At 42.7% G+C, this 10,532-nt stretch overlaps 1 protein-coding gene across 6 annotated transcripts in view; it reads left to right on the top strand.

Moving 5' to 3' along the window:
• The window catches only part of TMEM161B (transmembrane protein 161B), a 71,088-nt gene that overhangs the window by 490 nt on the left and 60,066 nt on the right, over positions 1–10,532 (top strand). For 3 of the 6 annotated variants that reach the window (XM_073344429.2, XM_073344431.2, XM_073344433.2), the window contains exon 1: positions 7–559. The exons of the other annotated variants lie outside the window; for them this stretch is intronic. In XM_073344429.2, coding sequence (XP_073200530.1) covers positions 527–559 — 33 coding nt within the window. In that variant the 5' untranslated portion in view covers positions 7–526. Of the gene's footprint in view, positions 1–6; positions 560–10,532 lie in introns of those variants that run through there. 6 annotated transcript variants of the gene reach the window in all.

The following is a 10,532-nucleotide window of genomic DNA, read 5'->3' as shown; positions in this document are numbered from 1 at the left end:
TGAGCGACGGGGAGGGCCCTGGGGGCCCCGCTGGGCGCCCGGGAACACGGGGGCTGCGTTCAGGTAGCGCAATGGGCTAGCGGCGCCTGGCCCCGGGGTTCGGCTGGTGACTCCTGTGGGGGCCTTAGTGTCTCGCGCGGGGTCCCAGCTGCGTGTGGGCTCGTGGCGTGCGCGGGGAAGGAGGCTTGTGTCCGCTGCGGGTGCCGCAGCCTGCCGGTGGGAAGGGTTGGGGTGAGAGGCTCCTCGGTCTGTGTTTCCTGCTGGGTTTGGCGGGGTCCCCCTCAGCCTAGTTCCCGAGCGTGGGGCAGAAATGGTCGGGTAGGTGGCTGCGTATTCCGTCTCCGAGCCAAGGGAGAAGTGATTTTCTTCACTACCGCGGCGCATTTCTCCTGGGGTTTGAGGGTGTTATCCCGGACATGATCTCGCCAGCTGTGCCTGCAACTCTTCGGCGTGGGGGGAGCATCAGGTTAACTCTTGGTGGCCAGGATTGACCCCAACATGCTAATGAATTGCTGGGAGCTGGTGTATGTTCTCGCTGGCGTTTCTTCATCCACCCACTGTAAGTAACTAATGGGGCACCCAAGGTTATTGAACTTAAATGTAATGCATTTGGTTTTGTTTCTTAGACTTAAAAGTAATAGCAGGCGTGGCCAAGGAAAAAAAATGGATAGGCATGGGGGCTTGAAAACAAACTAAATTGATTCAGAATTGATCTAGTTTTGGTAGTGCACTCCCAGAAGTATACTTAAACTGAGCTAAGCTTTTTTTAACTGTAAACAAGGAATGTGCTAGGTGTTTGCACCTGTGTAACTAGTGACATTTAAGATCAATTGAGTTACACATATGCAACTTTTCTTGTAAAGACCAGGACTGAAAAGGAATGCAGTAAATATTTTGATATTTGTTTAGAGAGAGGAATCTAAAGCATCTTTTATACAGAAACTGATTTTTTTATTTGTAAAGATTCAAGGAAAAAACAATGGTATGTAAGCATGACTCAAACAGTTCAGCTTACAGAGCCCAGGCACAAGGATTTCTATTAAATGGTTTTGAGCTGTAAAGCAGCAGTTCTCAACCAGGGGTCCAAGGCCTCCTAGGGTGCTGGGAGCAGATTTCAGGGGGTCTGCCAAGCAGGGCTGGCATTAGATTTATCGGGGCCTAGGGCAAAAAGCCAAAGCCATACTGCCCTGAGCCCTGCTATCCAGGGCTGAAGCCAAAGCTTAGCTTTGTGGGGCTCCATGCAGTTGCCTTGCTTGCTATCTCCTAATGCAGGCTCTAGCATTTATATGCAGAAAAAGTTGTTATGGAACAAGAGGGCTGTGGAGTTTTTATAGCATATTGGGGGGGGGGGGGAGGGTGGCTTAGAAAGAAAAAGATTGAGAACCCCTGCAGTAGAGTATTCTGGTAAATGACGTGCAGAAGAACATCTTTACTTTATTTTTATTATTTCATTGTTCTGTGGGTCACAAGAAATAGCTTATAAAAACCTGTGGGCTTGTTAACATACTAAAAATGAGACTTCTGAAATAATTCTGGAATACTTGTTTTGAGAATTCAGATCTTTGAATCACGATTGGTAGCAGACATCTTGATATTGCCAAGAGAGGAGTAACAACTTATAATAGATTTTTATGCATATTCAACATTCTAGTTTTAGCAGCTCAAACATCTGAGATAGTTTGAAAAATTTTCATAGTCCAAAAAGAGAGCTGCAGCTAAGAGAGCCAAATGGATCATGAGTTAGTAACTGGTTGACTATCATTGTTGGAGCGTATTGCAGTTTAGTTTGTATAATTTAGGCTCTCAAATCATCACTGTGGTATTCCAAGGTAAATTTAATCCTCTTCCCTTCCAAAACACCCCTAAAACCGTAGTGTTTTCGTTGTATAGAGACCCTTAAGGTATGTTTACGCTAGACTTTTGTGCTTTGAGTGACTTGATCACTTTGTTCACATATGGGGGATATGTCCATGCAAGCCTTCACAAACATTAAGTACCCTGAGTTAATTGTCAGTGAAAAGTCTGGTGAAGACAGGCTCTTAATGTAAGGCTATGGCTATGCCTTTCTTGCTGAAAGTGTGTGTTTACAGTGAGATAATGAATGTTAGCTATCTCGTTATAAAATCCTGGTAGAGCAGGGGTGGGCAAACTGCTGGCTGGATCGGGCACCTCAGGGCTTTGGATCCTGCCCATGGGATTGCCCCCCGTGGTGCTGCAGGCCCCGCGCCACTCTCAGAATTGGCTGGCACCCGGGCTGTGGGGGAGCAGAGGACTCTGTGCGTTGCCCTTGCCTCCCGGCACCACCCCCTGCAGCTTCTAGTGTCTGGAAACAGGGAACCGTGGCCAATGGGAGCTTTGGGGGAGATACCTGGAGGCGTGGCAAGGGCAGCGCGCGGAGCCCTGTGCCCGCCCTCCCTCCCTCAGGGGCTGCGCAGGGCTGTGGTTCCGACCGCTTCCCAGAGCGGTGCGGCTTGGGGCCAGGGCAGGTATGCAGAGAGCCTGCCCTGGCCCCGGTGTGTGCCGCTGCCACCCCAGAGCCGCTTTAGGTAAGTGGTGCTGAGCCGGAGACCGAACCGCTCCTGCACTCCATACCCCAACTCCCTGCCTGCACCTCGCACCCCTCCTGCACCCCAAATCCCTGCCCTGAGCCCCCTCCGCAGTCTGCACCCCTTCTCTGCCCCAGTCCCTTGCCTTGGGCCCGTTTCTGCAAACTGCACCCCCTCCCATACTCCCTCCTGCACCCCAATCCACTGCCCCAACCCTGCATACAATTTCCCCACCCAGATGTGGCATTTGGCCCAAAAAGTTTGCCCACCCCTGTGGTAGAGAAAAGGCTCTGTACTTTTATGTTGATATAGGTAGGCAGGATCAACCCCAGATGGGAGTGAGTAGGGTTAACTTTGACTAGTTACACTGAGGTTAAAAAGTACAGTCTTGTCTCCCCTAAGATTTTACATTGATTTAGCTGTGTGATGAAATGGCAACTGTCCATCTTAAAAAACAATGGCGTAAGCATTGTAAACACTTAAAAAGTCCAATTCTGAAGTCATAGTAGCTTGCCACAGATAATGCAGGCATAAGGCCAGGGCCAGAAGAAGAAGCTGGTACGCTATTAGTGCTCGAAGCCTGCTACATTTTTCATCTCTCCACTTTCCTCTCTCTCAACTACCTATCTTCAGCATTTTTGACTCTCTGGTGCAGTACAGCCCTCCATTGTAGCCTGTTGCTTATCTGCATCTTCTATTTCTGAGGTAATTCTGCCCCCCCAAAATTAAAAATTCTGCGCACAATATTCTAAAATCCTGTAAAATTCTGCATATTTTAATTATCAGTATAACGCTGTCATAAATATAAAGGGAAGGGTAAACACCTTTAAATCCCTTCTGGCCAGAGGAAAAACCCTTTCACCTGTAAAGGGTTAAGAAGCTAAGATAACCTCGCTGGCACCTGACCAAAATGACCAATGAGGAGACAAGATACTTTGAAAGCTGGGGGGGACAAAGGTCTTGTCTGTCTGTGTGATGCTTTTGCTGGGACCAGAGCAGGAATGCAGGTCAGAACTCCTGTAAAAAGTCAGTAAGCAGTCTAGTTAGATATGCGTTAGATTCTGTTTTGTTTAAATGGCTGTAGAGTTCAGAGTGGGGAAGGAACCTTGACAAATACAAATACTATAACAATATAATCACACCATTTTCAATTATTTGCTGATGAAATACATTACCAAAATAATTGAATATGGTGTGACTATATTGTTATAGTGTTTGTTATTTTGACAATTAAAATATGCAGAACTTTCCAGAATTTAAAATTTTTAAATTTTTTGTTGCAGAATCCCCTCAAGTGTACCAGGATTCTATGTGGGAGCTTGGTGCAGGGTTCTGGGTGCAGGGGGAATGGGACTCAATAGGGGAGTCTAGGTGAAGGTGATAGGGCTCAGTGGGGGAGGTGGGCTGGGAGACTGGGGCTTGGGGTGGCGGGGTCAGGTTGCAGCTAGCTGGGGCTCAGTGGGGTGGGGGGCTCCTGATGCAGGGGGTGAGGCTCAGTGGGGTAGAGATTTGGGGGACTTGGTGAGGGGATTCTGGATGTGGGGGGTGTTCCTTAAGCAGAAAGAGCTTGGTGGGGGGAGTTCTGGGTACATGGGTGGGAGGTGGGGTAATTGTACAGGAAGCTGCTCCCCCTGTCTGCCCAACCCCAGTGCATCTGGACCCCCTCTCCATGGTGAAGAGCTTCCTGCAGCCAGGGGAAGTTTCTGGGGCTTGATCTGACTTAGCCCTGGCTGCTCCGTGTACAGGGAAGAGGGAACTCGGTCTCTGTCCTCCCCTCCCCTCTGTGGCGGGGGGTGCATTCCCAGATTCCCCTTCCTCCAGTGTTTTACCTCTCCCCCTGGCTGTCGGAACAGACATGGCTGAGCTGCTGAGCTGCCAGGGAGGGGTGAGTGAGTACTGGTGCAGCTTCTCTTTGCTTCCCCATAGAAACCATTTTCTGCAAGGAAGCAAAGAAAATCTTCAGGGGGTGCATTTTTCTACTGCACTACAGTAGCGCAGAATTTCCCTAGGAGTAATCTTCCCAGCTTGCAGTGTTGACACTGAAAGTATTCAAATTTCTCTTGCAGCCATCCTTGACATTGAACCTAGGGTGGCCTAATGATGTTGGAGCATCTGCAAGTTCTCCATACAGGAGACCTTTGGAATGTGTCCATCGTGTCCACCGGGCACAGATGATCAAGCCAAGGACATGTCTGTGTCTGAGACTTGGTAATTTTGCTTTCTCAGGTACTTCAGTGTTAGAAACTTTGGTTTCCCACATGATATTTGGAATGCAGGATGGAAGGTGGCTAGCCTTTTCTTACCTCTACCATAGGTGGTCCAAGTCTCTCCACTATGCAACAGCATGCTCAAAATGAATGTCTGGTACACCCATATCTTGATGCTCAATGTTGGTTTTCTTTTATCCCACATACACTGGATAAGTTGGTCGAAAGTGGTGGCTGCCTTTTTGATGCAAGAATTAAATGTGTCATCTAGATACGTTATCCAGTACAACAGATCCTAGATAGTAGAACTTGAGCATGAATTTTACTCTGGTGCTGCTAGTTAGTAAAACCTCTGGTGCAGTCAACACACATTGTGCCATAATCATGATCGTCTTTAGATTGATCCTTTGTTCAAATTAATCACAAATGAGTTAATTATCGATGTAAAAATGCACAAAGACATAGCCATAGTCATGTTAGAGAAACTTGGTAGGGAATCCAATATAGTTGTATTTTTTTTTTTTTTTTACAGGCAAGAAGAATGAGTTGGTTTTATAACACTGGCCATGTCTAGAGAATTTTACTTATAATTGCTAACTACTATTACTGGTTCAGCTGTACTGGTGTGAGTACTGCTGAAAACTCTAGCATAGGCAAAGCTTTGGCTTTTGTAAAAATTCTTTGTTTATGCTAGGTCCAACTACAGAGAATTTTTTGGTAAAATTTCATTGTGTAGATATGGCCCACCTTACATAACTATATTTTTAAATGAAATTATTCTTGTCATGTGGGCAGAGGGAGGAAGAGAGTCTTAAGTAGCGCGATTGCTGATCAGTCACCTAGACTTGCTGAAAATTGTAGCTAAAAAATAGTAGAGGTGTGAGTTTTTTCCTCCCTCGTTCCATTTTTGACAGTCATCTGCGGAACTCCGCCTCTTGGTACCAATTCATGTCAATGAGAAGTTTACGTGAGGCGTTGTCTATATTCAGGCGTGGTGTACACGCACATTTTGTACCTGTATAACTCTTAGGAGTGTGATTTCTTTATTCTTTTAAATAGCTGTACTGTTACAATTCCTAGTGTGGATGTAGTTACACTGATGTACAGCAACTTATAGTGGTATATATTATTCCTCTTCTTTTACGGGAATAAGTTATACTGGTATGAGCAGATTTATAGCTGTATAATTGCATCAGCTGTAGGGCATTGTTCTGCTGTAATTATAGGTAAAGCAGTAAACTTTTTGTGCGGATTAGTCCTCAGAGTTGTACTGGTTTAAATAAAGTGAGATTTTTTTTTTGAACAGATGTGGTTAAAAAGATATACATTTTAATATGTTAAGTCTTGAGCCTAGTTGGGACTGTTAAAAACTTCAGGCTCAAAACTAGAAAATATGACTTCACATAGAATAGCCAGTTACTATAGTTGTTTGGTGTAAATATTTGGATTAAAATATTTTGACATGTTAAATAATTTAAAATCACTTTTAAAATAGGACACTGCAGGCAACTTTTGACAGTGCCAGAAACTGAGTATCTACTGCATATAGAAAATACGGTTTAAAAAAAAAAAGTTTAAATTTTAGCAATTTTTCTTGCAAACATTTTCACATATTCTATTCTTAATTGAATAAGAATTAAACTTTGATTTACTTTGTATTAGGAAAGATGTTAATTTGCACAATAGGTCTTGTAAAACACGTTGCCTTTACAGTGTTTACAAATTCAGATGACACTTGCAGTGCTTATTGATTTGCATAATATTGAGTTGAGATTATTGCTGGGTAGCTTTATTCACATAGGATTACAGAAACATGAAAGTTGTCACTTAAAGCAGTAAATGAAGCTTTACCATTTTTTGCTTATGCTTTCCTCTTTTTTGAGCTTGGCTTTTCTAAAGGGATGAGAATTGAATGCTGCTTCAGAAGGTTGTAAAATGCTTGCACCACTCTTAAGGGCTTATTGAGGCTGTAGTTTGGAACTGTATTTGAAATAGATGCAGAATATTGGGGCAGGGAAATAATAGCTTGTGTCCATTTAACATGGTTCCTAATCATAGTAGTCTTTTTCTCTTTCTGCCTAGGTTCTAGTGTATATTATGTGGTTGTTACCCAATCCAGAGTCTGAAAAACTTTTACCAGGTGTCTGTTAAACAGTAAACTAAAGCTATTAGCCAGAGGCCACTATGAAAGATGCAGGGGAAGGAGGTATGGCTGTGAAGTCCAGTGTAGTGGTGGAAAGCCCAGTATGTCCCATTTTTCACACCTAGCAGCTGCAAAGGGTCAAGGATGCTCTCCTTGGACTCTGCTTGGAAACTTAGTGTTTCATATCATCCAAGCTGGTCAATGTCTGAGTAATTTGGGAGATTGGGAACCACTTCCTCTTGCAGCTGCTGGAATGGAGGAGGAGAGCAACTTTTTTCTCACTTTCCCAGCACCTCAAAGCCACCTGCCCTGAGGGGTTTCTCAGCTATGATACCTTTTTCCTCTGTTTTTTTTGGGTTGTACTTTCCAGATTCAGTGTCTAGGAGGAGAGTTAAGTTTACTTGATGCTTGACAGTTTCCTGTTTGCTCTTAGGGCTCTGAATAGCATTGGTGAAACAGTTTTTTGCTAGCTTTGCTTTTCTAGGGTGTGTCCACCCAAGAACGCTTTGTATAGTTTGTCTAGTTTAGTATCGATGCAGCTGCAACAGTGGAAAGCACTGGTGTAGAGACAGACTAGCTAATAATACCTCTACTAGTGCTTAACAGCCTGCGCAAAAGTCCTAGTGTAGACAAAGTCTGAGTGTTGAGAGCTGTATAAAAAAGTACTAGAGATTTGCTCACAGAAGTGGGAAGATAGTGCCCCATCCATGTTTTTGAAAGAGATCTTTGTAATCACAAAGACTAGAAATTTAACTTTTTAATAAAATGAAAGCTTTAAATACTTTAGAAATCGATAGCTTCAGCCATCCCCATCTACATGTTCACTAGGGATGTTTTTTTGCTTTCATTTAGCATGACTGAGTGGGCACTTTAGATTTAATACTGAATGTCAAAACTTAATCTGGTTTCTTTCCATTATAGCTGGGTTAGGCTTTCTGGACTAGTTCTCCCTGTGGCAGGTGATTCCAAAATGCATTGTACTATGTGTTAGTGATTATGAGGGTCCTTCCAGTGCTCACTGGGTTAGTTGCTTCAGTGATGATGTAACATGTATAATAGAAAGTACTTCGGCTTTGGCCGGAGGATAACCGTAGAGTCCACTTAATTGCTAGCATCCGCTTTTGCAAGAGAGCTTTCATTTCACAACATAGGTTGCCTGTATGCTCAGATGGCCTTGAGTGAACATCTAGAGCAAAACTCTATTTCTTATAATACGAACAGCCAATTTATAAATAGAATTGTGGAAAAACTTAGTAAATTATGAATCACCTGCGAGTCTAGGAGAATATAAAGGCATTCAAGACCTGATACAAAAGTCCAGAACAATAACCTCTTTTGGTGGGTGGGGGAGGATCGCTTGCCATTTGTATGATAAACTTGGGGCATATCTACGCTTAATAAAATGCTACAGCGCCACTGGTGTGTGCTTCACTGTAGACACTACCTACACCAACAGAAAGAGTTCTTCCATTGGCATAGGTAATCCACCTCGCTGGGAGGCGGTAGCTAGGTGAATGGAAGAATTCTTCCATCAACCCTATGCTGTCTACCTTGGGGGTTAGGTTGACTTAACTACATCGCTCAAGGGTATGGATTTTTCATAACCTTGAGCAAAGTAGTTAAGTCAACTTAATTTTCTAGTGTAAACCAGGCCTTGGGGTTGAATACTAAACTGTTCTCCGTCCCCCAGATACTCAGAGGAGCTTATGGCCATCAATGGAGTGTGTATCGGGCAAAAATGGGGGAATGCATGGGGTTCATCAGTCCCTGGAAAACTCCAATATTGGCTAAAATGGAATTGATACTCAGGTTGATTGTTGTAAATTAACAGTTTTAATCTTGTTTTGCATTTGTACTTTTTAGTTATTTTCCTAAAGAAAAGTTTTTCAGAGATTCCAAGGCTGGAAGAGATTGTGATCATCTAATCTGAACTCCTGTATAATACAGGCCAAAGAACTTCCCCAAAATAATTCCTAGAGTATAACTTTTAAAAACATTCAACCTTGTTTTCAAAATTTAATGATGGAGAGTCCACCATAACACTTGAGAAAATATTCCAGTGGTTAATTACCTTCACTTATTTCCTTACATATGCCTTATTACCAGTCTGAATTTGTCTAGATTCAACTCCCAGCCTGTGGATCATAGTATAGCTTTCTCTGATAGAATGAAGAACCCATTATTAAATATTTGTTCCTCCTGTAGATACTTGTCACCCCTTAATCTTCTCTTTGTTAAGCTAAACATATTGAACTCTTTTAGTCTATCACTGTAAGGCATGTTTTCTAACTGTTTGATCATTCTCATGGCTCTTCGCTAAATCATCTGCAATTATCAACATCTTTATTTAATTGTGGCTACCAGAACTGGACACAGTACTCAAGCAGTGATTGCACCAGTGTCACATATAGAGGTAAAATAGCCTCTCTGCTCCCACTGTGGCTTCCCCTCCTCATGTATCTCAGGATCGCTTTAGCTCATTTGGCCACCGCATCACACTCTGGGAGCCCATGTTCATCTGATTATCCACCATGACCCCCAAATCTTTTTCAGTCACTGCTTTCCAGGATAGAGTCCTCCATCTTTTGTTCCTACATGTACATGTTTCCATTTAGTCCTATTAAAATGCATATTGTTTGCTTGTGCGCAGTTGACGAAGCAGTACAGATGGCTCTGAATCAGTGACCGGTCCGCTCTTCATTGTTTACCACTCCCCCAATTTTGGTGTCATCTGTAGACTGTATCAGTGAAGATATGTTTTCTTCCAGGTCATTGATAAAAATGTTAAATAGCATAGGGCCAAGAATCAATCCTTGTTGGAAACACACCCTCTTGATGGTCATTGTTTGTTTACAGTGATATTTTAAGACCTACCAGTTAGCCAGTTTTTATTCTGTTTAATGTTTGCCATGTTAATTTTATATTTTGTTTTTCATCAAATGTTGCATGGTACCAAGTCAAAACACCTTACAGAAAGCTAGGTATATTACATCAATACGGTTACCTTTATCAACCAAATTTATAATCTCATCTAAAAAAGGTATCAAGTTAGTTTGATTTCAGAGTAGCAGCCGTGTTAGTCTGTATCCGCAAAAAGAAAAGGAGTACTTGTGGCACCTTAGAGACTAACAAGTTAGTTTGAGAGACTCTATTTTCCATATACCCATGTTGATTATATGAGCCTCCTTTAATTCCTTATTAATCAAGTCCCATATCAGATGCTCCATTATCTTTCCCGGGATTGCTGTCAGGCCTATAATTACCCAGGTCATCCTGTTGACTCTTTTTAAAACTTGGCACAACAGTCTTTCTTCCCATCATGTGGAACTTCACCTGTGTTCCAGGACTTATTGAAAATCAACATTAATTGTCCAGCAAGCTCCTCAGCTCCTTCTTAAAAAAAACAAAACAAAACAAAAAACTCTTGGATGCAGATTATCTGGACTTGCTGATTTAAAAATGTCTAATTTTAGTAACTTCTGTTTAACGTCCTCCAAAGTTACTAGGGGAATAGAAAGTGTGTTACCACCATAGGATTAGATTATCTAATTTATTTTTCCTCAAATACAGAACTGAAATATTTATTAATAATGAAGAGTTCATTGATAATTCTACCATTTCCATCTAGTAATGGAA

This window comes from Lepidochelys kempii, chromosome 5, assembly GCF_965140285.1.
Source record: "Lepidochelys kempii isolate rLepKem1 chromosome 5, rLepKem1.hap1, whole genome shotgun sequence".
In the NCBI taxonomy this organism is placed as follows: Eukaryota; Metazoa; Chordata; order Testudines; family Cheloniidae; genus Lepidochelys; species Lepidochelys kempii.
The sequence above is the reverse complement of the archived record's forward strand: the minus strand, read 5'-3'. Positions and strand labels throughout refer to the sequence as shown.